General features: G+C 48.3%; 1 protein-coding gene across 4 annotated transcripts in view; it reads left to right on the top strand.

The window, feature by feature from the left end:
• The first annotated feature begins 13,329 nt into the window (after window positions 1-13,329).
• Window positions 13,330-26,456, top strand: part of LOC139259856 (N-chimaerin) — a 332,546-nt gene continuing 319,419 nt past the window's right edge. Inside the window, exons 1-3 of one of the 4 annotated variants that reach the window (XM_070875748.1) lie at window positions 13,332-13,484; window positions 13,686-13,821; window positions 26,211-26,307. Coding sequence is in view for 2 of the 4 variants with exons in the window: in XM_070875745.1 (XP_070731846.1) it covers window positions 13,803-13,821 (19 nt within the window). In the remaining 2 variants the exon portion in view is untranslated. Of the gene's footprint in view, window positions 13,485-13,685; window positions 13,822-26,210; window positions 26,308-26,456 lie in introns of all 4 variants that reach the window. The other 3 variants (XM_070875745.1, XM_070875747.1, XM_070875746.1) reach the window with 3 other exon arrangements.

Genomic DNA, 26,456 nt, shown 5'->3' with positions numbered 1-26,456 from the left:
GCGTCCAATAAAGGTATTGCAGTCATCATGGGTGACTTTAATCAACATATAGATTGGGCTAAACAAACTGATAGCAATACGATGGAGGAGGATTTCTTGGAGTGTATAAGGGATGGTTTTCTAAACCAATATTCGAGGAACTAACTAGAGAGCTGGCCATCCTAGACTGGGTGTTGTGTAATGAGAGAGGATTAATTAGCAATCTTGTTGTCCGAGGCCCCTTGGGGAAGAGTGACCATAATATGGAAGAATTCTTCATTAAGATGGAGAGTGACACAGTTAATTCAGAGACTAGAATCCTGAACTTAAAGGAAAGTAACTTCGACAGTATGAGACGTGAATTGGCTAGGATAGACTGGCGAATGATACTTAAAGGGTTGACGGTAGATAGGCAATGGCAGACATTTAAAGATCACATGGATGAACTTCAACAATTGTACATCTCTGTACATCTCAATACATTTTTATTGTAAAAATAAAACGGGGAAGGTAGCTCAACCATGGTTTACAAGGGAAATTAGGGATAGTGTTAAATCCAAGGAAGAGGCATATAAATTGGCCAAAAATTGCAGCAAACCTGAGGACTAGAATTCAGCAGAAGAGGACAAAGGGTTTAATTAGGAGGGGGAAAATAGAATATGAGAGTAAGCATGCAGGGTGCATTAAAACTGACTGCAAAAGCTTCTACAGGTACGTGAAGAGAAAAAGATTAGTGAAGACAAATGTAGGTCCCTTGCAGTCAGAATCAGGTGAATTTATAATGGGGAACAGAGAAATGGCAGACCAATTGAACAAATACTTTGGTTCTGTCTTCACTAAGGAAGACACAAATAACCTTCTGGAAATACTAGGGGACAGAGGGTCTAGTGAGAAGGAGGAACGAAAGGAAATCCTTATTAGCCAGCAAATTGTGTTGGGAAAATTGATGGGATTGAAGGCCAATAAATCCCCAGGGCCTGATAGTCTTCATCCCAGAGTACTTAAGGAAGTGGCACTAGAAATAGTGGATGCATTGGTGGTCATTTTCCAACATTCTATAGACTCTGGATCAGTTCCTATGGACTAGAGGATAGCTAATGTAACCCCACTTTTTAAAAAAGGAGGGAGAGAGAAAGCAGGAAATTATAGACCGGTCATCGGTGCTGGGGAAAATGTTGGAACCAATTATTAAAGATGTAATAGCAGCACATTTGGAAAGCAGTGACAGGATCGATCCAAGTCAGCATGGATTTATGAAAGGGAAATCATGCTTGACAAATCTTCTAGAATTTTTGGAGGATGTAACTAGTAGAATGGACAAGGGGGAGCCAGTGGATGTGTTGTATTTAGACTTTCAAAAGGCTTTTGACAAGGTCCCATACAAGAGATTAGTGTGCAAAATTAAAGCACATGGTATTGGGAGTAAGGTATTGACGTGGATAGAAAACTGGTTGGCAGACAGGAAGCAAAGAATAGGAATAAATGGGTTCTTTTCAGAATGGCAGGCAGTGACTAGTGGGGTACCGCAAAGTTCAGTGCTGGGACCCCAACTATTTACAATATATATTAATTATTTAGACGAAGGAATTGAATGTAATATCTCCAAGTTTGCAGATGACACTAAGCTGGGTGGCGGTGTGAGCTGTGAGGAGGATGCTAAGAGGCTGCAGGGTGACTTGGACAGGTTAGGTGCGTGGGCAAATACATGGCAGATGCGGTATAATGTAGATAAATGTGAGGTTATCCACTTTGGTGGTAAAAACAGGAAGGCAGATTATTATCTGAATGGTGACAGCTTAGTAAAAGGGGAGATGCAACGAGACCTGGGTGTCATGGTACATCAGTCACTGAAAGTTGGCTTATAGGTGCAGCGGGTGGTGAAGAAGGCAAATGGCATGTTGGTCTTCATAGCAAGAGGATTTGAGTATAGGAGCAGGGTGGTCTTACTACAGTTGTACAGGGCCTTGGTGAGACCACACCTTGAATATTTGTATAGTTTTGGTCTCCTAATCTGAGGAAGGACATTGTTGCTATTGAGGGAGTGCAGTGAAGGTTTACCAGACTGATGCCCGGGATGACAGAACTGACATATGAAGAAAGACTGGAATTTAGAAGAATGAGAGGGGATCTCATAGAAACATATAAAATTCTGACGGGTTTAGACAGGTTAGATGCTGGTAGAATGTTCCTGATGTTGGGGAAGTCCAGAACCAGGGGTCACAGTCTAAAGATAAGGGGTAAGCCATTTAGGACCAAGATGAGGAGAAACTTAGAAACATAGAAACATAGAAAATAGGTGCAGGAGTAGGCCATTCGGCCCTTCTAGCCTGCACCGCCATTCAATGAGTTCATGGCTGAACATGCAACTTCAGTACCCCATTCCTGCTTTCTCGCCATACCCCTTGATCCCCCTAGTAGTAAGGACTTCATCTAACTCCTTTTTGAACTCTCTGAGTGAAGAAAATTTGGAAAAGGGCGACTGGATTGGATATCACCAAAATCCAGGTCACTGATTGGAGCATGACAGGTATAGCAGGAAAGGCAGCAAACAGCAGAGAAGCGGCAAGGTTGGGGCGAAAGAGCGGCGAGATTGTAGAGCGTCGTGATCGGGGCCCAGGAGAGGTATGAGTTCGGGGCCCAGAAGAGTCGAGGGCCCAGGGGCAGCATGGGCCAGCCCACACTGCGATATGTGCAGCAGAACTGGTCTCCAGTCGTCTTGGTTAATCCTTGCCACTGGAACAAGATACGAAAGGATATACTTGTTTTGCAGGCAATTCAGAGAAGGTTCACTAGGTTCATTCCGGAGATGAGGGGGTTGACTTATGAGGAAAGGTTGAGGAGGTTGGGCCTCTACTCATTAGAATTCAGAAGAATGAGAGGTGATCTTATCGAAACGTATAAGGTTATGAGGGGGCTTGACAAGGTGGATGCAGAGAGGATGTTTCCACTGATGGGGGAGACTAGAACTAGAGGGCATGATCTCAGAATAACGGGTTGCCCATTTAAAACTAAGATGAGGAGAAATTTCTTCTCTCAGAGGGTTGTAAATCTGTGGAATTTGCTGTCTCAGAGAGCTGTGGAAGCTGGGACATTGAATAAATTTAGGACAGAAATAGACAGTTTCTTAAACGATAAGGGGATAAGGGTTTGGGGAGCAGGCATGGAAGTGGAGCTGAGTCCATGATTAGATCAGCCATGATCTTATTGAATGGCGGAGCAGACTCGAGGGGCCCTTGACTCTTCTGGGCCTGAACTCATGCCTCTTCTGGGCCCTGATCACGACGCTCGACAATCTCGCCACTCCCTCTGTTTCTATTTCTTATGTTCTTATGTAAGACCTAGCTCTGTCAAGCCAGTGTGGTGGTTGGTGTGCACAGGCATTTTCCACTCTTCAATATGTAGTTCAAGACCTGGAATGTCCGGTACTTCATTGAAACACCTGTGAACTCATCCCTTTTTGGTGTGGAAGCAAGTCATCCTTGATACGAGGGACCGCCTAAGATAAGATAGCATCCCTCCAACCAGCGTTGGTACAAGACACTTGCATTGAAGTCTGGAGGGACTCAGCTGCATTTGAATAAAATTTCTAAGAAGCTATTCTTTTCTAGTTAGTGGCAGACCCAGAGCCTATTCTTTGAGGATATTCTTTGAGGATGTAACGAGCATGGTGGATAGAGGTGTACCGATGGATGTGGTGTATTTAGCTTTCCAAAAGGCAATCGATAAGGTGCCACACAAAAGGTTACTACAGAAGATAAAGGTACGCTGAGTCAGAGGAAATGTATTAGCATGGATCGAGAATTGGCTGGCTAACAGAAAGCAGTGAGTCAGGATAAATGGGTCTTTTTCTGGTTGGAAATCGGTGGTTAGTGGTGTGCCACAGGGATCGGTGCTGAGACCACAACTGTTTACAATATACATAGATGACCTGGAGGAGGGGACAGAGTGTAATGTAACAAAATTTGCAGATGACACAAAGATTAGTGGGAAAGCGGGTTGTGTAGAGGACACAGAGAGGCTGCAAAGAGATTTGGATAGGTTAAGCGAATGGGCTAAGGTTTGGCAAATGGAATACAATGTCGGAAAATTTGAGGTCAACCACCTGAGAAAAAAAAACAGTAAAAGGGAATATTATTTGAATGGGGAGAAGTTGCAATATGCTGCGGTGCAGAGGGACCTGAGGGTCCTTGTGCATGAAACTCTTTTTGGAGTTTATCTGGAAAACATAAAACATTAATCGGTGCCACCCGACCTGGATGACACACCAGACATTTACAAGGACCCTTTTTTCTTCTTTTTTTGTGTTTTTTTTTGTGTTTTATTTGGGCACTAAAATCAAATTTTTTCCTCCAGTGCCCCCTATAAAAGGGGAGGGGGACACTAAAAGCACCGGCAATTAAAACAAATTAAACTTTAAAACGTAAAATCAAATTAAAATTTGGTTGCCGGGCGTGATGATGCACTCCAGTCCCTCCGGTGCCCACCTCTCGCGGAAGGCCGCGAGCGTACCGGTGGACACCGCGTGCTCCATCTCCAAGGACACCCTGGACCGGATGTAAGAGCGGAAGAGAGGCAGGCAGTCAGGTTGAACGGCCCCCTCGACCGCCCGCTGCCTGGACCGGCTGATGGCACCCTTGGCCGTGCCCAGGAGCAGTCCTACGAGGATGCCCTCGGACCTACCCGCTCCCCTCCGCACAGGGTGCCCAAAGATCAGGAGTGTGGGACTGAAGTGCAGCCAGAATTTCAGGAGCAGCCCCTTTAAATAATGGAACTCCTTGTGCATGAAACTCTTTTGGAGTTTATCTGAAAGACATAACACATTAACCCGTGCCACCCGACCTGGATGACACACCAGACATTTACAAGGCCCTTTTTTTTCTTTTTTTGTGGTTTTTTTTTGTGTTTTTCTTTTTTTTGGTTTTTTTTGGGCACTAAAATCACATTTTTTCCTCCAGTGCCCCCTATAAAAGGGGAGGGGGACACTAAAAGCACTGGCAATTAAAACAAATTAAACTTTAAAATGTAAAATCAAATTAAAATTTGGTTGCCGGGCGTGATGATGCACTCCAGTCCCTCCGGTGCCCACCTCTCGCGGAAGGCCGCGAGCGTACCGGTGGACACCGCGTGCTCCATCTCCAAGGACACCCTGGACCGGATGTAAGAGCGGAAGAGAGGCAGGCAGTCAGGTTGAACAACCCCCTCGACCGCCCGCTGCCTGGACTGGCTGATGGCACCCTTGGCCGTGCCCAGGAGCAGTCCTACGAGGAGGCCCTCGGACCTACCTGCTCCCCTCCGCACAGGGTGCCCAAAGATCAGGAGTGTGGGACTGAAGTGCAGCCAGAATTTCAGGAGCAGCCCCTTCAAATAATGGAACAGGGGCTGCAACCTCGTGCACTCAATAAAAACATGGAACACGGACTCCTCCAGACCGCAGAAATTGCAGGCGGCCCGGGAGTCCGTGAACCAGCTTAAAAATTTATTGCACGGCACTGCTCCGTGCACCACCCTCCAGGCCAAGTCCCCGATGAATAGTGGGAGGACCCCTGCGTAGAGTGCCCTCCATCGGGGACCCCCGCCTCCTCCGGACGGCATGATGGTACGCCATGGCGTATCCGGACGGCAGGCGAGGATGGCAAAGTTGAGAGTGTGCAGGAGCAGGCCGTACAGGAAACCCCTCCGCGCGGAACTGAAAGGCACGGAGGGGATTTCCCCGAGGCGGCTCAAGTTGTGAGGCGCCGGCCCCCGAGGGAGGTTCCGGGGTTTGGCGCCGATGAGGAATTCCGTCCGGACGGGGGTCAGTTCGGACGGGATTTCCCCACGTGCTTGAGCCTCCTCGATGCACCTAACGGAGTCGGGGCCCAGAGATCTTTTTAGCGACTCGATGGCATCGGCCGCGTGGCGGACGTTGGCAGAATTTAGGTGCCGCGCCAGCGTGTCTGGCGCCATCCAGCCCGCTCCTCCGCCATCGAGCAGGTCCCTGACCATGGTCACCTCACCAGCCACAGCCCTCTCGTCCGACCGCCACAAAAAACCTCGGTCGTGGAGGTACGGATTCCCGAGCAGCGGCTCCTGCAGGACGGCCGCCACTCCAGCCGGTGGAGAGCTGCGCTTGGTGGAGACTTTGTTCCAGACCCTGATGAGTTCCTTGTAAAAGACAGGCAGCTCCTGGAGGGCAGTCCTGACGCCCCCCACACTCACAAACAGGAGCTGCGTGTCGTAGTTGAGGCCGTGCTGCTGGCGGAAGAAATACGTCGCCAGAGCACGCCACCTAGGAGGGGGCTCGACGTAAAGGTATCTCTGCAGGGTCTGAAGACGGAAAGTCGCGAGCTGGGTGCTGATGCACACCAACGACTGACCGCCCTCCCCAAGCGGGAGCCTCAAGACCGCCGCAGAGACCCAGTGCTTCCTGTTGTTCCAGAAGAAGTCCACCAGCTTCTTCTGTATCTTGGCGACAAACGCAGGGGGAGGGGTCAAAGTGACCAGCCGGTACCACAACATGGCGGCCACCAGCTGGTTTATGACTAGCGCTCGACCCCTGTAGGACAGCACTCGGAGCAGTCCTGTCCAGCATCCCAGGCGAGCGGCGACCTTGGCCTCCAGCTCCTGCCAGTTCGCCGGCCAGGCTTCCTCATCGGGGCTAAGGTAGACTCCCAGATAGAGGAGATGGGTCGTGCTCCAGGCAAAAGGCCTGAGCTCCTCCGGCAGGGAGTCCACCCGCCACTGACCCACCAGGAGTCCGGAACATTTCTCCCAGTTGATCCTGGCGGAGGACGCGGCCGAGTAAATCTCCTGGCACTCACGCATCCTCCGCAGGTCAGCGGGATCCTCTACCGCGAGGAGCACGTCATCGGCGTAAGCCGAGAGGACGACCTCCACGTCCGGCCCTTGCAGAGCCAGTCCCGTCAACCTCGTCCGCAGGAGGCGCAGGAAAGGCTCCACGCAGACGGCGTATAACTGGCCAGACATGGGGCATCCCTGGCGCACCCCTCTCCTAAAGCGAAGGGGCGCCGTCAAGGACCCGTTAACCTTAATCAGACACTCCGCAGCGGGGTACAAAAGTCGGATCCGGGCGACGAAATGCGTCCCGAACCCGAAAGCGCGCAGAGTTCCGAGCAGATAGTCGTGATCCACCCTGTCGAACGCCTTCTCTTGGTCGAGAGATAGGAAGGCGAACGACAAACCAGCCTCCTGGGAATGATGGATGAGGTCCCGGACCAGATGGATGTTGTCGTGGATTGTCCGGCCCGGGACCGTGTAGGACTGGTCGGGGTGGATCATGTGGTCCAGCACGGCACCAAGGCGAGCAGACATCGCCCTGGCGAAGATTTTGTAGTCCGTGCTGAGGAGGGAGACCGGGCGCCAGTTCTTAAGGAGGCGGAGATCGCCCTTCTTAGGCAGCAGGACGATGACTGCCCTGCGCCAAGAGAGGGGCATCACCCCGGTCGCCAGACTTTCCCCCAGGACCCGCGCGTAGTCGACCCCCAGGACGTCCCAGAACGCCCTGTGGAACTCCACGGTCAGCCCGTCCAGCCCCGGGGATTTTCCCCTCGCGAGCCGGGCGAGGGCACCGGTCAGCTCCGCCAGGCTTAGCGGAGCTTCCAGATTTTCGGCGCCCCCCGGGCTGACCTTCGGCAGGTCCTCCCACAAAACTCTACGCGCTTCCTCGCTGGACGGATCCGGAGAGAACAGAGCCCCGTAATATTCACGGGCCCTGTTGTTGACGCCCTCCGGATCCGAGACGAGAGAGCCGTCGTCGGCCAGCAGCGTCAAGAGCTGCTTACGGACACTCTGCCTTTTTTCCAGCGAGTAGAAGAAGGGGGAGCCGCGGTCCAGATCCCGCAGGAACCGGATCCGCGACCTCACGAATGCGCCTCGGGACCCGACGAGCTGCAGGTCCTTCAGCGCGGCCTTCTTCGCTTCGTACACCGTCCGCAGGGCCGGGTCCTGGACGACTTGACCGAGACGGGATTCCAGGTCGAGCACCTCTTTTTCTAGGCGTCCGACCCTGGCCGCCCGCCTCTTGGTCGACCCCCTCGCGTACTCTTGACAGAAGACGCGGACGTGAGCCTTGCCCACGTCCCACCATAGCCTCAAGGAGGGGAAGCCCCCCTGCTTCCTTCTCCAGTCGGACCAGAATCGACGGAACGAGTCCTGGAACTGCACGTCCTCCAGCAGCCGATTGTTAAAGTGCCAGTACGCGGACCCCGTCCTCGCGCGGAGCGAAGCGAGCTCCGCCCACACCAGGTGGTGGTCCGAACATGGCACCGGCCGCATGGAGGCCGCCGGGACGCAGGAAACGTACGCCCGAGACACGTAAAGGCGGTCGACTCTAGACCATCCAACTCCAGGCCTCACCCAAGTAAAGGCGCTGGAGTCGGGGTGGAGATTTCGCCAGACGTCCACCAAGTCGAAGGACCCGACCAGGTCCCTCAACTTCTCCATCGCCGTCATGCACTGCGGGGCACCGGAGCGGTCCCTCGCCTCGAGGGTGCAGTTAAAATCCCCCCCGAGGACAATGCAGTCACCGACATCGACGGAGCCAAGAAGAGCGGACACCTCTTCAAAGAAGCGCGTTTGCTGCGGGCCGGGCTGAGGGGCGTACACGTTCACCAGATGGAGCGGCACGTCCCCCAGGCGAACCGTTACGTGCAGCAAGCGGCCTGGCACGGGCTCCTCGACCCCCAAGATCTCCGGCTGAAAATGCGGGCCCAGCAAGATGGCCACCCCACTAGAAATGGCGGTGAGGTGGCTCATGCGGACCTCTCCTTGCCATTCCAGGAGCCACGTGGCTTCGTCTCCCGGAACGGTGTGGGTTTCTTGCAGGAAGCACACCGCATATTTCCCCTCCCGCAGGAGCGAAAAATTGTCAAATCTACGGCGTGCCCCTCTGCCGCCGTTGATGTTGAGGCTGGCTATGGTTATCTTCATGGCAAAAGCATAGTGCAACCTCTACCTTAACCTATTGTGGGGGAGGGAGCGGAGTCTTTTGTTGAACTCCGCTCCCTCCGCAGCCCAGCGAGGAGTCCCTCGAGCTCGCGCAGCTCAAGGTGTTGCGCCTTTGTCAAGGGCCCGCCCGCGGCCAAGGTTTTGACGGCGGCGCGGACGGACCCCTTGATCAGCTCTGGCTCGGACCATTTTTCCAGGGCCAGTCGGGCTTGGTTGCAGCGACCCCGGCTCTGGGCCAAAAAGTCCCGGAGTTCCTTTGCAGGAATGAGGATGGTCTCGGCGGCGGCCGCGAGCAGATCCACCGCCTCGCTGGCGGTGGTCTCTAGGTCTTCACCCGCGTCCCCCACCGAGTCCCCGTCCTCCTCCGGGAGGTGGCCGCCAGCAGCCGGCCCATCGACCGCACAAGGTACGGCAAATGAACCGGCCGCTCCAACCGGCCCTGGCTCTGCCCCGATCCCACCCCCAGGATCGTCGGCAGAGGAGTCCCCACTGGGCTCTTTTAAAAATGGTGCTGGGTCGGGAAATGACAGCGGAAGGGGTTCCCCCTCCGCCCCAGGAACCGGGGAACAAGGAGAGACCCGGCCATAGGAAATCCCCAGGCTCTCCAAGTGCTCCAGCTCCACAGCAAGAGGCGAGGGTGGGTGTTCCTCCCCCTCCCCGCTGCCACCCCCGGCCCAGCATCTACAGTTTCATTAAAATTATCAGTTGTGTTTCTGCCGGGTCGAGCGACTCCCGGGGGCAGTTGATTAATAGCTGGGTGGGCTCAGGTTCGGCCTTTTCGGCCCCGCCCGCCTCAGTCCCCGGGACGCCCGGCCCGGCGGCAATGCATTCTTCCGCTGGCCCCACGCCCCCGACGACAGGCAGATCTTCCACTCCATCCCCAGGAGGCAGCAGCTGGGCAGCCTCGACTGCCTCACCCTTCCCGGGGACAGACTCCTCGCGCCTGCAGCGCAATTTGGGAGCGCTGGTGGGGGACGCGGGACACGCGGCGGGCACCGCCTCCTCCGCGGAGGGATGTTGTTCCCCCTCCGCCTCATTGGGGCGGTGCCTCTTTTTGTTCCTGGGGGCGCGCGAAGGCAGGGAGACCTCCATGTCTGCCGAAGCCTCCCGCTCCGCCCCCCCCTTTTCCTTTTCTTGCCCGCGCCCGGGCCCCTCTGCGGTATTGGTCAAGGGCTCAGGCACGGGCTCAGGGCACCCCGCGCTCGCCGGTGATGGGGTTGGGCTGAGCGCGGTGGTCAAATTTTCTGGCGCACTGAGGGGATCCGCCTCTGGGTGTTTTACCTTCTTCCGCGCCTTCTTACCGGTTGGACGCTCTCCCTCCCCCCCGCCAGAGGCCGTGAAAACAAAGGCCCCCGACGATGCCCGCGCACCCATGGCTCCCGGCACGCGGACGCAACTAGGGGGAGGGGTGGCGGCGGCGCCAGCCTTGGCCGCCTTCGGTGGTTTGGCGGCCTTGGAGGCGGGGCAGTTCTTACGAACGTGCCCCACCTCCCTACAGGCATGGCACCGCACGCCGTCCGACGTCCAGAAGACGCGGTAGGCAGTCCCCTCGTGCACCACATTGAAAATTCCCTCGGTCGTCTCCTCCCGCGCCAGCCGGACAAAGAGCTGGCGGCGGAAGGAGAACACGTGGCACAGGCTGTTCTCCCTGAGGCCGAGCGGTATGGGGTTGATCCCCGACCTTACCTCCCCCAGTTGTTGTAGGTGAGGGAGGAGGAGCTCAGCGGGAACAAAGGGCGGGACGTTTGAAATGATGACCCTCTGCGCGGTGGCCTCGAGAGGGTCCACCGGCAGGAACGTCCCGCCCACCGTGAGCCCCTTTTCAAGGGCCAGGGACACCGCCCGCTCCGACCCCAGGAAGAACACGGCCTTCCCAGACATCTTGGAGGCTGCGACAATGGCCGAGGGGCCGACTACCCCAGCCATCGCCCGCACGCACTCCTCGATGCTCATTGTGGGGTGAGTGTAGCTCTTGACCCCGTGTTTTTTTGTAATTAATCTGAATGGTGGCAGGGCAGCGGGTGGCGCAGGAGGTGCCGTGGAAGCGGTTGCCACCTGCGCATATGTCCTCGCTGGCCCTGCCACCGGTGTGGATGGGGTCGCCATCACGGGGTCCCTTTAAGGGCTACACCCACCCCAAAGTCACAGGCCTTAATGGTCTTTATTAGCCTCGTTGGTGTTTGAACAGAGGGAGCTCTGAAAGAGGCACACCTCTCCCCTAGTTAATGATTGGGGAGGGGCCTTGTTCCCTCTGCTCAGTGTCTTAATTGGGTTTTTTTTAAATTAGGAGGAAGGGCTCTCAGAGAGAGAGGGGAGAGACAGAGAGAGAGAGATAGAGATAGAGAGAGGGGTGTGGGAAAGAGGAAGGCTGCGAGGGCAGGTCTCCCCTCACAGCAATGGGTGGGTGCACTCCCCAGATGGCAAAAAAAAACAAAGCACAGTCTTTGGGGTGGTCTTCAGGTGGGGGGAGAAGATGTCTTCACCTGGGGCAGCTAGAGCCACCCAGGCACACACTCCTAACGATGTTCAATAGGTGATTAAATATTCTTCAGCCAGGTAGCTCCAGCTATCCCAGGCTAGGCAATGGGGGGGGAGGGGTGTTTTAATTGTGTGTGGGGCCTAGTTGTAAGCAAGGCCCCCACACACACACTTCCACACACACACACCCCCCGCGATGTTCCGGCCCTCAAGTTATCTTCTTTCCTCCCCCCACCGATACAACAAAGTCTATTGGGGAATGCACCAAAACACACCCACCTGTCGAAGATGTGGAAATGACTCTCCCTCCTTCCACACTGGATGGTGTTTCCTCAGGTTGTTCTTTCCCCCTCTCTCCAACTCTCTGTAGTTGTAATAAATGATAATTGTTCAGCTCTCCTCCTCTCCCTCCGGATGTTGAATGGGTAGCAAGCTAGCCCTTTCCTCCTATTCCTGGGCTGGTCTCAGGGCTCTCAAGGCCTTCCAAAACAGGAGCAAAAGTTGATAGCTCCTTCTCTCACTGCTCACTCAGCCAACTGAGCAGGACACGCCTCCACTGCTCCACGATTGGTCCTTGTGCATGAAACTCTTTTTGGAGTTCACCTGCAAAACATAAAACATTAAACGGTGCCACCCGACCTGGGTGACACTCCAGACATTTACAAGGCCCTTATCCTTGTGCATGAATCCCAAAAAAACTTAGTTTGCAGGTGCAGCAGGTAATCAGGAAAGGGCGAAATGGAATGTTGGCCTTCATTGCGAGAGGGATGGAGTACAAAAAGCAGGGAGGTCCTGCTGCAACTGTACAGGGTATGGGTGAGGCAGCACCTGGAGTACTGCGTGCAGTTTTGGTCACCTTACTTAGGGAAGAATATACTAGCTTTGGAGGGGATACAGAGACGATTCACTAGGCTGATTCCGGAGATGAGGGGGTTAACCTATGATGATAGATTGAGTAGACTGGGTCTTTACTCATTGGAGTTCAGAAGGATGAGGGGTGATCGTATAGAAACATTTAAAATAATGAAAGGGATAGACAGGATAGAGGCAGAGAGGTTGTTTCCACTGGTCGAGGAGACTAAACTAGGGGGCTCAGCCTCAAAATATGGGGGAGCCAATTTAAAACCGAGTTGGGAAGGAATTTCTTCTCCCAGAGGGTTGTGAATCTGTGGAATTCTCTGCCCAAGGAAGCAGTTGAGGCTAGTTCATTGAATGTATTCAAATCACAGATAGATAGATTTTTAACCAATAAGGGAATTAAGGGTTATGGGGAGCGGGCGGGTAAGTGGAGCTGAGTCCACGGCCAGATCTGCCATGATCTTGTTGAGTGGCGGAGCAGGCTCTAGGGGCTAGATGGCCTACTCCTGTTCCTAATTCTTATGTTCTTATGTTATGTTCTACTACCTGAGGAATATTTTAGGAGGGTGAAGATTTAGCAAAGTGGGGGAAGAGTAACTTGAAATCAATTAGTATCGCGATTCTATTCAAAGCTTTGGATTGAAACGATTTTGCTTTCTTCCGTTCGGTACAAAATATAACAGTAACCCAGCGCAGGACGTTTAAAAATGCGGTTAATTGTTCAGAAATTAGGATGTCGCCTTCAAAATGGGGCGGGTGGAAGATCTCCGTATTTGAGAGACCCGTTTGTGTGGATTTCATCGTCTGTCCATGCCTCTAAAGCATGAGAAAAAAATGCGCCCCCAGCCCTGAAATAAAGACTTTGTAGGAGGGAATGCTCGTAGATTCCTCGTTATGTCCCAGGAATAGCATTTGAAACATGCCTTGTCCACGGGAGCGTTAATGATGCAGATGCATAAGCATTGTAGTGCCAAGCGCATAGGACGCGTCTGGCAGCGGGGGCGGGTGATGAGGCGCGTGCGACTGGGCTCGCGGGTCGCGAGCTTCGCTCCCCGGGGGACAGCGCACGGAGATAGGTCGCCATGGTTACCGCATTGACGGGCTGCACCAGTGGGGGGAAGATGGTCATGTGTTGAGGCAAAATGGCGGATTGGAGGACGAAGGATGCAGTGTGAGCCAGAGTACTAGTCATTTTACAGTATTCATTTCCTCTGGGGTTCATGGTACACGGTTTCCTTATAATATTTGCTTTTTGAAACAGTTTTTAAAAATGATTTCGCAAAGCAGTCTACGTACATTTCCTATTTTATTTATGTGGACTGGTCTTTAATCAGAATAACACGTTTTTTGTTAGTTACTTAGCAACTTAGGAGATGTAGTCTCAAATATGTATTTATAGCTCATTTATTTTTTCATATTTATAGAGGATGGATTGAAGTGTCCTAACGTTCGTATGAGGCTGGTGACTGGCATTGGCGTATGTGAATCCGTGACTGGATATTGATCAGCTCCGAAAGGAAAGAACCGGATTCCCAGCAATAATGGCTTTAACTGTGTTTGGTAAGTTGCACTGACAAACTTGAATACAAAGCCATCTGACATTCCTAATTATCCTTCCCGAAGCGGAATCCGTTACAGTTGCACTGGGGAACACAGTTTTATATTTAATATGATTAAACGGGAATTGCGAACGGTGCTCTTGGGCTGGAGTCTGGTCATTGTGTGTGTTGCTCTATGCAAAGGCTTACATTTAAGGGCGTATGCTCCCAAACATGGTGTGGAAGCAAATTTTATTATGGAGAGTTGAGTTATAGAAGTTTGTTTTCAAATGAAAATTTGTTTTATTTTCAATATGTTTATTGCATTTAGAAAACAGTTAATATTTAATTTAACTGTTTTTAGTAAACAGTAGTTTAGTGTGAACTGGATTAATCTGTGGAATTGAAATCTCCATCCAGTTTTAATCTGTGCACAATGAGATAATTGCAGACCATATTTTATGGGTCATAAAACTGAATCATTGTTTTACATCAATGTTACTGATATAGATAAATAAGTCATTTAATTTTTAACACAAAAGGCTATTTTATTTCAAAGGTTGATCAGAATACTTACATGATCTGTAAAACAAAATGGCAAATTTGTTTTGTGTGGGAAGGAGAGGGATTATTTGTATTAATTCATTATGTGCTCAATGATAAAATTAATTCACAAAATAAAAATAATTAAAACCCATCCACAGGTTGTTGAGTCATGCTGCCACTGGTGCTGATTCCATTTGTCAGATCAGCCTGAAAATAAATGCTTGTGTGACCTGTGTATGTGCAGATTGGTAACACTTGCATTTGAAATCAGTTCAGTGGTCAACTCCTGAATTATTGCAGCTCAGACCAGGCAGCACGCAACTGTACTAATTCAGAAACACAGCACGGATGAAGTTTGTTTTTTAGTTCATAATTTTTATGATTCTATCTGCGCCTATGATAACTGTTCAGTTGGAGCATTGTACCCTAATTCACTTGCTTGCCCTTTCCCGTATAGCTTTTTTATATTTTCAGCTGTGGCACTCGCGCTTGTGAGTCAGAAGCTTGGGTGTTCAAGTCTCACTCCAGACACTTGAGCAGAAAAATTTAGGCTGACTCTCCAGTGCAGTACTGAGGGAGTGCAGCTGTCTTTCAGATGAGACGTTAAACTGAGGCGCTGTCTGCTCTCTTGGGTGGAGTTAAACGATGCCATGGCACCATTTCGAAGATGAGCAGGAAAGTTATCTCTGATGTCTTAGCTAATATTCCCCAATCAACATCACTTAATAAAATGCAAATTATCTGGTCATTATCACATTGCTGTTTGTGAAAATTGGCTGCCATGTTTCCTACATTACAACAGTGATTGCACCTCAAAAGTACTTCATTGGTTGTGAAGCACTTTGGGAAGTCCTGAGGTCCTGAAAGGAACTATATAAATGCAAGCCTTTCTTTTTTCTTCCTTTTCAAATAATTATCCAATTCTATTTTAAGTGATCTGGTTTCTGCCAGAATCTATTCGTGGTAAATATTCTAATAACCCTGTGGGGGGAAATGTCTAACTTCCCCTTTGTTCATCTAATGATAATGCTTAGTCAGTCCTTACCCCCTTGTTAGAAATTCTTCATCCTTTGGAAACAATATTTTACTATTTGCCCTCTCAAAACTTCTCAATTTTAGAAACCTCTATTGCATTCCCCATCATTCTGTGCTCCAGTGAATAAAGCCCTGTGGGCGAGGTAGAACTTTGGTTTTATTTTTTATTTATTGGTTGTGCTTGAGAGTTTTGATTGGGGGGAGGAGGAGAGTTTGAGGGGGGGGGGGGGGGGGGGGAAGAAAGAAAGAGTGTTTTGTATACCAGCATATCTCTCTCGGTCTCTGGCTCTCACCCCACCCCACCCCACCCCACGATGTTGCAGCCAGCAGCTCGCATTTCTCCGGTCGCTCTGCGTAGCGGCCGCGCCCCCCCAGTGACATCGCGGTAGGATTTACTTCATTTTTATTAGTATTTTCCTTGCAATGTTTGGTGCTTGGTTGTTCAGGTCCTCTCCAGTTCCCTTCCCTTCTCCCCTATCCCTGCCCTAATGTCTGCCGAATGTGCGCTGCTTTTTCTTCACTGCCTGCAAGGTTTTTCAGAGCTGGCCACATACGCTGACCTGAGTTGATTTGGAGTAAGATTTTGCTGGCCAAAGTGGCATAAATAGCCAAAACTGCCGTAAGTGTCTGGGAACGACCCCTTTTTGAAAAAGCAATGACCTAAAAAAACTCGTACCTAACTGACTTACTCTGGAGCAAATTTTGGGGGGAAATGGCATTTTTTAACATACGCCAGAAAAAACAACTTGCTCCAAAAAAATTGATGCAAATCATGGCCAAAGTTGGGCCCCAAGAAACAGTTAAATACCCCAATTCTTTGCTTTCTGGCCCCTATCTATCCCTTTAGTCACGTGGCTCCATTCACTTTAATATCATGCAACTTAATTTTCATAAGTCTCTGTGACACCTTATTGAAGGCCTTCAGAAATTAGTACATCACTGCAGTCTATTTATGCATTTTGTGATTTCCTCAACAAAAAAATCAACTGAATTAAAATGGCCTGTCTCTTTTAAATCTAAAAGCAAAATACTGTGGATGCTGGAATCTGAAATAAAAACAGAAAATGCTAGAAATCTCAGCGGGTCAGGCAGCATCTGTGGAGAGAGAAACCGGAGTAGAGGTGTAACATTTGCCACCCTCTAGTCCTTCAATCTGCTAATTTCCAGAGAGTTTTGTCAATTTATGGTTCGTGCCTCTGCTATTTCCTTCTCTTTGGGATGCATACCGCCTGGGCCTGGTAACTACTACTTATAGTCCCATTAACTATTTAATCGGTGCTTTCTCCAATTCATAATTAATTATCTTCCACCACAGGTCTGCTGTTTGATCTGCCATTTTTTCCAAACAGTTAATGTGGGTTAGGTTCTCTTTCATGCCAGCTCATCAAATTGATGGTATACTCTTTAAAAAGAAACTCTGCGTTGCTGATTTACTCTGATGGTCAGTGTTTATTTTATTTTTGTGCAAGTTGAGGAACATTAGTACTTCCCATTTCAAGTTCCCAATGTCGGCATCAGTCATTCCGAAGTGAGCCTAATGCAGAATTAAGCTCCCGAAGAGCAAACCAAATTGCATTAGTGTGACATTTTTTCCATTGCCCACACCAGCAATGCTGTGGCCTCTCTTAAGAAGATTGTCAATTAATTGTGTGTTGGATGTCCATGGCCACTTGTAACTGAGTTGATGCTATGCAACTCATTTCAAATTGGACCCTTACAGTCAGCATACAGGGAGACATTCATCCGATCAGTCGGCTCTATTTGAACCACGGTCCCAGATGTGCCACCCGGTTCCCCAGTGTTTTTTTTCCCAGAAATTAATTTCCTTGACTTTCCCAATTTCTCCCAATTCCTCCTTTCCCAAATATTTGACTCCTTGCTGGGATACAATCCAGTGTGTACTGGTTAACCTCTGGTACCTCAGTGGAGTTGGCATTATTCATGTGTAATCTTGATGGTGAGTGTCATCTGAATATTTCACTATGGAGGCATTATAGTGATCCTACTAAAAATTTTGTAGATCAGCTAACTTGGCACAAAACAAGGATTAAACTTGCATAAGATTACATAGGATATACAGCACAGAAACAGGCTATTCACCCCAACCAGTCCATGCCAGCGTTTGCTCCACTGGAGCCTCCTCTTGTCTTTGTTCATCTAACTCTATTAGCATAACCCTCTGTTCCCTTCTCCCTCATATGCTTATCTAGCCTGCCCTTAAATGCATCTTTACTATTCGCTTCAACCACTCCCTGTGGTAGCGAGCTCCACATTTTCACCACTCTCTGAATAAAGAAGTTTCTTCTGAATTCCCTACTTGATTTATTGGTGACTATCTTATACTGATGGCCTCTCGTTTCTTATTTTCTAAGTAATATGTAATCTCCGTACTTTTTTTTAAACCAGAATTTTATTCCTCACATTTATCGACTTGAAATTAATTTGCCAATTATATGCCCATTCTTCAAGTTTATTAATGTCGTCTTGTCATTTGTTGCAGTACTCCTCAGTAATTACTATTTCTCCCCCACCCCCTCCCCCCAATTTGGTGTCCTCTGCAAATTTAGAAATTGTCTTTTTGATTCCAGAGTCTAAATCATTAATTTTAAATTGTGAATAACATTGGTCCTTGCACTGATCCTTGTAGGACCCCACTTTTCACCTTCTGCCACTCAGAATAGTTATCCTTTACGCCTACTCTCTGCTTTCTGTCTTAGAGTCAGCTTAGCTGTCCATTCTGCTAATTGTCCCCGACTCTGCATTTTCTGCCCTTATTCATGAGTCTATTATGTGGTACCTTATCGAAAGTCTTTTGGAAGTCTAGGTAAATTAAATCTACTGCATTACCCTTGTCGACTCTCTCTGTTACTTTAAAGAATTCACTGAGGTTGGTCAAGCAAGATTTTCCCTTTTGAAATCCATTATATTTTTGGTTTCTAGATGTTCTAATTTTTCCTTTTAATAGGGATTCCATTATTTTTCCTACCACTGATAAGTTGGCTGGTCTGTAGTTCTCTGGACATGTTCTATCTCCCTTCTAAAATATAGATATTACGGTACCTATCTGCCAGTCCTCTTTAACAAATTATTAAATATGTGTAATATTGTCTCTGCTATCTCTTCCCTAGATTATTTTAAAATGCGTGGATGTAATCCATCTGGACCAGGGGTTTTATCCTCTGAGTTTGATTAATTTATTTAATATTTCTCCTTTTTATTTGAAATGCGGTTGTATCATTTCTAATCTCATCTTCCGATGTCATGATCACATGATCTGTCTCCCTGGTAAATACTTATTTAATATTTCTGCCATTTTGCTATTGCTACCTGTGATTTTGTCCTGAGCATCCCTTAGTGGCTCTATTCCCATCCTGACTTTCCTTTTTTTATTTAGAATATTTTACTATTTTGTTCTATGTTCCTTGATAATTTAATTTCATAGTTCCTCTTTGCTTCCTAATTTTTTTTTTAACTTAGCATAAGAAATAGGAACTGGCGTAGGCCATTTGGCCTTTCAAGCCTGCTCCGCCATTCAACAAGATCATGGCTGATCTTCTACCCCAACTCCCACCTTAACGCACTATCCCCATATCCCTTAATTCCCCCAAATTTCTCGACCTCTGTTATGAATATACTCAACGACTGAGAATCCACAGCTCTCTGGGGTAGAGAATTGCAAAGATTCACAACCCTTTGAGTGAAGAAATTCCTCCTCATCTCAGTCCTAAATGGCCTACTCCTTATTTTGTGACTGTGACCCTGTGTTCTAGATTCCCCAGCCAGGGGTAACATTTTCCCAGCATTAATCCTATCAAGCCCCTTAATAATTTTATATGTTTCAATTAGATCACACCTCATTCGTCTAAACTCCAAGGAATATAGGCCGAGTCTACTCAAACTCTCATAGGGCAGTCCCCTCATCCCAGGAACCAGTTTAATGAACTTTCGCTGCATCTCCTTAAGGCAAGTCTTTCCTTGGGTAAGGAGACCAGCACTGTACACAATACTGCAGGTATGGCCTCACCAATGCCCTGTATAATTGTAGTAAGACTTCTGTACTCTTATACTTGAATCCCTTTTGTAACAAAAGCTAACATACCATTTGCTTTCCTAATTACTTGCTGGACCTGCAGCTTAATTTTTTGTGATTCATGTACAAGGACACCCAGGTCCCACTGAGTGCAAACATTTTCCAGTCTCTCACCATTCAAAAAATATTCGGCTTTTTTGATTTGCTTACCAAAGTGGATAACTTCACATTTCCCCACGTTGTATTCCATTTGCCATGTTGTTTACTCACTCAGTCAACCTGTCTATATCTCTCTGCAGCCTCTTTGCGTCCTCCTCACCGCTTAATTTCCCACCGAACTTTGTATCATCACCAAACTTAGATACGTTATACTCAGTCCATTCATCTAAGTCATCGGTGGCTGGTGTGCAATGGCCACCACACGTTAAAAAAATCCACGCACAGGCATCTTCCACCCTTCAAAATTTAGTTCGGGACCTGGAATATTAGGTCCTTCATTAAAACACCTGTGAACTTTTTGGCATGGAAGCAAGTCATCCTCGATTCGAGAGACTGCCTATGATGATATAGATTGTAAATAGCTGAGGCCCAAGCAGTGATCCTTGTGGTAACCCGCTAGTTACAGCCTGCCAACCTGAAAAAGCCCCGTTTATTCCTACACTGTTTTCTGTCCGTTAACCAATCCTCAATCCATGCTAATATATCACCCCAATCCCATGACTCCTAATTTTGTGTAATAATCTCTTGTGTGGCCAAATACACTACATCCACTGGATCCCCATTATCCATCCTCCATCTACAAACTCTTGCCGCTCCTTTGCCCCCTCCCGCACTGCAATCAATGACCTGGCTTCGCAGCTGTCGCCCTCCTGCAGCAGCATGTGCTGCTCCCTGCAGTGGTATGCCACCGCACGCTGCTCCTTCTGATGGCCCCGGCCTGCTGATGGTCTTGCAGGCCAGGACCGTGCCGATTTCCAGGCCGGGCTGCCGCCGCTGCTCCCTCTGATGACCCTGGCCTGCTGATGGTCTTGCAATTATCATCTTGAAACATATTGTATTTTGGTCACTATTGCTTAGATGTTCCCATATTTTTACTTCTTATCTGCTCTGGTTCATTTCCCCATTCCTCCCTTTTTGGGCTTTTTACATATTGGGTTTGAAAGGAGTCCTGTACACATTGTAGTAACTCCATTCCCTTATCCCCTTTACGTACCTCTTCTGACCAATTAATTTTGGTGTAGTTGAAATCCCCCTAGATGATGATTCTATATTTTTTACTCATTTCCCTAATTTGTTTGCATATTTCTTCCTCCATCTCCTTTCCACTATTAGGTGGTCGGCAGACGTCCCCCTATTAGTGTGATTGGTTCTTTTATCTCTATCCACAAAGATTCTATTTCTGTCTTACTGATAGCTGTGTCACTTTTTTTCTACTGCCATTGTTATCTCCTATGAAGTATAACTACTCTACCTCCCCTTTTTCCTTCTCTATCTTTTGTCAATGTATTGTATCCTGCAATGTTTAATTATTTTTCTGTAGCCATGTCTCAGTAATCCCGACTATATTTGGTTCCTTGCAACGTATTATTCCCTCCAGTTCTCCTGTTTTATTACAGACGTGTGCATTGCTGAATAGACAGTTTAATTCATTTTTAATAGCAGTTCCTCTCACTTTATTTTAACCATAATTTTACGCTCCTGTTCTGTAACTATTTATTCCCTGGCCATCTATGTCCTCCCTTAGTTTAGTCTTTCCTATGCTCTCCTTTCCTGTTTTGTTTATATTTAGGCTGGTTTAATTTCTTGTAGATCCCTTGTTATGAATGCATCGTGCATTCAGATAAAGAGCCTTTAATTTTAACTTGTTACCATTATTTCCTGCTTTCACCTTATTTGCTGATGCACTATTACCGTTAAACTCTCTGTATGGCTCAGCTACTTGCTGGGTAAAAGTTCTGATAATGGCCAGGCAGTTTTCAAATAAGAACATAAATTGATTCTTTGGTGTTGGGGTTGTTGGACAGAGGAAAATTATGAATTGCATTAAAAATACAAATAAGGAAATTTTCTAAATTTGGAATTAGTCAAGAATGGCGAGGGTAGGAGCCCTAGTTCTGATCCCACTCCAGCTATCCATTCCAGTGTGCCCACTGGTTGGTTTATAATGGTAGTTCTTGACAAAATCACTATTTGAGTTTATGGCCTTTGGTCATTAGTTATTGGGTATCCCAATTATACATCATATAACCATTTAAGAAGTGCAGTACTTAGGATAGTTACCTTCCTATGTGAAATGTGAAGCAGATGATTTTGCATCCTCTAATACTATATGGAAATTGTGTCTGCTTTAAATTGTCACGACAAACACTCTTGACAGGTACTATCTGGTACGTGTCGAGAACACAAGACAACAGGGATACATCTTTGTTTACCAGGGGGAAAGGACATATTTCTTACATGACAAATGTTCTGTGGTGCTATTCACAATGTGACGAAAATTGTGACTTCGCCGGGTGCGTACAATGTGCGCACGCACCCGGCAAGGCCTAGCAAAAGCCGCTTCTCGGCGTGCAATGCGCATGTGCCAAGAACCAGCTTTTCCGATCTGTCAAAAGTTCTTTTGGGCTGTTTGCCCAACTCTTGCCCAGTGAATGTCCTTCAAACTCTTATGCCTGGTAAAAGCAGGTGTATAGCCTACTTTTACCAGCGTAAGAGTTTTAAAACATAAAAAAATTAAATTTAATCATTCATTTTTAGATTTAAAAACCCTGTCCATTAAGGTAAGTTTATTATTAACCCTATTAAAACACACACTTTTTTCCAAAAAAATTTTTTTTCTAAAACATTCAATTTCAATTTTAAATGTGAGTTTTTAAAAAAATTTATTGTGTTGTGTTTTTTGTTTTAGGAGGGTATTCTCATTGATAGTAATGGGAGCTTGTAAAATCAGAGCTCCCATTATTATCAATGAAAATACAGGTTTAACTTCCCCTATCCAGAGCTCCCTTATCTGGAACCACCCCTCGTTCAGAACCATTCCCGGCCACTCCAACATGAACAAATTGAATTACTTCCTCACTGCCGACTCCCGTAATCACTGGCCTGACCCCGCGCTCCACCAACGCGCACCCCCCTCCCCGCCCCCACATGATCCCTCTGCCGCACTCCCAGCCCCAAGCCAGCCAGCCAGTCCCGATATCCCCTTGCTCCGTACCTGTACCATCCAATTTAACGTGACCACCCCTTGTCCGGAAAAATCCCTTATCCAGAAAAATCCCTTATCCAGAACAGGCCTGGTCCCGAGGATTCTGGATAAGGTCGGTTCAACATGTACTAGATAGTGATTGGTGAACCAGGCCCATGTGATCCCAGGATATCTGGAAGACACGTCCCTGTGCGTTGCGCAGCAAATTAAGGCTTCCAACCAGAATCCTACGTTCCTCCTCCTGCCATAATGCTTATTTATAATGTGTCCATCTTCCAACCCCCCTCTGTTTGCCCCTGCACAGCAAGTTAAAGGCTGGCTGCTTGGAGACGAAGGCTACCTTCTGCATTCTTGGCTTATGACTTTTCTTGGGAGCCCACTCCTGGCTGGCAAAGTCTGCTACAATCCGATCTATTGATCAATTGGAGCCCTCAAACAACAATTTAGATGTGTAGACCTGTCTGGTTTATTCCAGCAATATAGCCCAGAAAGAATCCTGCCACATCCAGTCGTGAATGGTGGTGGACCATTAAACAACTAACAACAGGAGGAGGCTCCATGAATATCCCTATCCTCAATGATGGCGGAGCCCAGCATGTGAGTGCAAAAGACTAGGCAGAAGCGTTTGCAGCCATCTTCAGCCAGAAGTGCTTAGTGGATGATTCATATCAGCCTCCTTCTGAGGTCCCCACCATCACAGAAGCCAGTCTTCAGCCAATTCGATTCACTCCATGTGATATCAAGAAATGACTGAGCGCACTGGATACAGCAAAGGCTATGGGCTCCAACAATTTCCTGGCTGTCGTGCGGAAGACTTGTGCTCCAGAACTAGCCACACCTCTAGCCAAGCTGTTCCATAACAGCTACAACACACTCGCATCTATCTGACAATGTGGAAAACTATCCAGGTATGTCCTGTCCACAAAAAGCAAGACAAATTCAATCCATCCAATTACCGCCCCATCAGTCTACTCTCAATCATCAGCAAAGTGATGCAAGGAGTCATCGACAGTGCTATCAAGTGGCACTTACTCACCAATAACCTGCTCACTGACACCCAGTTTGGGTTCTGCCAGGACCGTTCGGCTCCAGACCTCATTACAGCCTTAGTCCAAACATGGACAAAGGAGCTGAATTCCAGAGGTGAGGTGAGAGTGACTGCCCTTGACATCAAGGCAGCATTTGACTGAGTGTGGCATCAAGGAGCCCTAGTAAAAGTGAAGTCAATGAGAATCAGGGGGATAAACTCTCCACTGGCTGGAGTCATGCCTAGCACAAAGGAAGATGATTGTGGTTGTGGGAGGTCAATCATCACAGCCCTAGGACGTCGTTTCAGGAGTTCCTTAGGGCAGTGTCCTAGGCCCAACCATCTTCAGCTGCTTCATCAATGACCTTCCCTTCCTCATAAGGTCAGAAGTGGGGATGTTCGCTGATGACTGCAGAGTGTTCAGTGCCATTCGTAACTCCTCAGAAAATGACGCAGTCCATGCCCGCATGCAGCATGACCTGGATGACATTCAGGCTTGGGCTGATAAATGGCAAGTAACATTTGCCCCACTCAAGTGCCAGTCAATGACTACCTCCAACAAGCGTGAGTCTAACCACCGCCCCTTGACATTCAACGGCATTACCATTGCTGAATCCCCCATCAACAACATCCTGGAGTCATCAGTGACCAAAACCTTAATTGGACTAGCCAGATAATAATGTGGCAACAAGAGCAGGTCTGAGGCTGGGTATTCTGCGGCGAGTGTATCACCTCACTCCCCAAAGCCTTTCCACCATCTACAAGGCACAAGTCAGGAGTGTGATAGAATAATCTCCACTTATATGGATGAGTGCAGCTCCAGCAACAGTCAAAAAGCTCGACAGCATCCAGGACAAAGCAGCCCGCTTGGTTGACACCTCATCCTCCACCTTAAACATTCTCTCCCTCCACCACTGGCGCACTGTGGTTGCAATGTGCACCATCTATAAGATGCACTGCAGCAACTCGCCAAGATTTCTTCGGCAGCACTTCCCAAACCTGTGACTTCTGCCAACTAGAAGGACGAGGGCAGCAGGCACATGGGAACACCATCACCTCCAAGTTCCCCACCATCCTGATTTGGAAGTATATTGCTGTTCCTTCATCATCGCTGGGTCAAAATCCTGGAACTCCCTCTAACAGCACTGTGGGAGCACCTTCATCACATGGACTGCAGTTGAAGAAGACTGCTCACCACCACCTTCTGGGCAATTAGGGATGGGCAATAAATGCCAGCGATGCCCACATCCCATGAACAAATATAAAAAAAGAATGTTGCATATGATTGTCATTTGCTGTATTTTTCATAACTTTAATCTGCAACAAGTACAACACCGATTATAGAGGGATGTTTAGCATAATGAGGGAGAGGGCACTGATGTAGAGGATGTTGTGGAAGTGGGAAGAGAAGAACAGTTTTCTGCCGCCAGAACTGTTTAGCAGCAGCTCATTGAAGAGAACTTCAGCTGAATGCATGCTCCTTGCATTAACAGTCATGTTCGGCATATGTCCCAGCCCTTCCACACTATGGTCAACATCTGCCCAAATAGCAAAATTAATATTCATGTCACCTACCATTGCAAGGTCACTAGCTACTACAGAAACACTGCATTGTGGTTTTATTAGCTTACAAATGGCCTGGAAATGTGGGTCTGGTCTCCTCCATGCTCTATGCCATTGTGTGCAAGATCGCTAGCGGGCAGCTTGAATAGCTATCGGTTCTCTTCTGTGGGGTGTGTTCTCGAGGTCTTCAACTCTGTCCTCTGCAGCAGGCGGATGCAAGGTCACCCTTCAGCCACATGCTTCCTGGGCTGTCCTTTTTCAGCTGCCCTTGCGTCGGCGAATCTCTACTCGAGCCTCTAAACCAAGTGGGATGCTAGTCTATGAGCTGATCTTTGCTTGGGTAATGTTGAGTGACGCTGCATCTTCTGGAGAGGTGTCCTCCTCTTTCTGTGTGCCCTCTAGAGTTTCAGGATCAGAAAAGTAAGCGAGGAATAATGGTTTGAGTTGTAACAAGGGGAAGCAAAAATGGTGTCTGAGGGTGAGATTTTACTGAGCAGGTCAAAAAGCATGTGGGTTGTTTCCTCCAGTCCCTCCAGAGACCACACTCCTGATGCTCCCTGCCCAAAATGTTCATGACTGTTTCATCCTGAAGGAGCAGGACGAGTATGGATGGTGGGCATCTTCCTGTGGTTGCCAACTCCCTGTTGCATGCCAGTTTCTCCTGCAAGAAAGAAGGGAGTGTGTTAGTGTTGAGATGGTTTGAGGCTGTGCAAGTCAGAGTAGAATAGTGTTGTTGGCATGTGAAAGGTGGCACAGGTGTGAAGAGGTGAGGGAATTGATAATGAGGACAGCAGTGGGACAAAGTGAGTCAGTAGCAGCAGAAGGAGATGGAGTGAATTGTGTTGCTGTGATTGGAGGAGAGTGTTGGGAAGCAGTGGAGGGAAGGGGTGAGAGTGCTGGGGTTACAGGTAATGCATGGCTAAGCACAGTAATAAGATGCGAGTTAGAAGTCTTGCCTTGGTAGTCCTTTTCAAGTCATTGAACTTTATTCTGCATTGCACCTAGGTCCTGGGAGCAATGCTTCTGGTGCTGACTTGCTCTGCTACCTCTGCCCATTGCTGGGGAAACTAGTTGAGATACCATCTTGCTGTTGGGTGAAAAGGTAAGGTCCCGCCTCCTCCACCATCGCTTCCAGAGCTGTATTTGAAAAGCAGGGAATGGTATCTCTTCTGCCTATCATTTTACTGGTGTTCAGAATTAAGCTGATTGTAGCCACTGTGCATTTCCTGTTTAAGAGTTGCCTTGAACCAA

Source organism: Pristiophorus japonicus, chromosome 3 (assembly GCF_044704955.1).
Source record: "Pristiophorus japonicus isolate sPriJap1 chromosome 3, sPriJap1.hap1, whole genome shotgun sequence".
Lineage (NCBI taxonomy): Eukaryota > Metazoa > Chordata > Chondrichthyes > Pristiophoridae > Pristiophorus > Pristiophorus japonicus.
The sequence above is the reverse complement of the archived record's forward strand: the minus strand, read 5'-3'. Positions and strand labels throughout refer to the sequence as shown.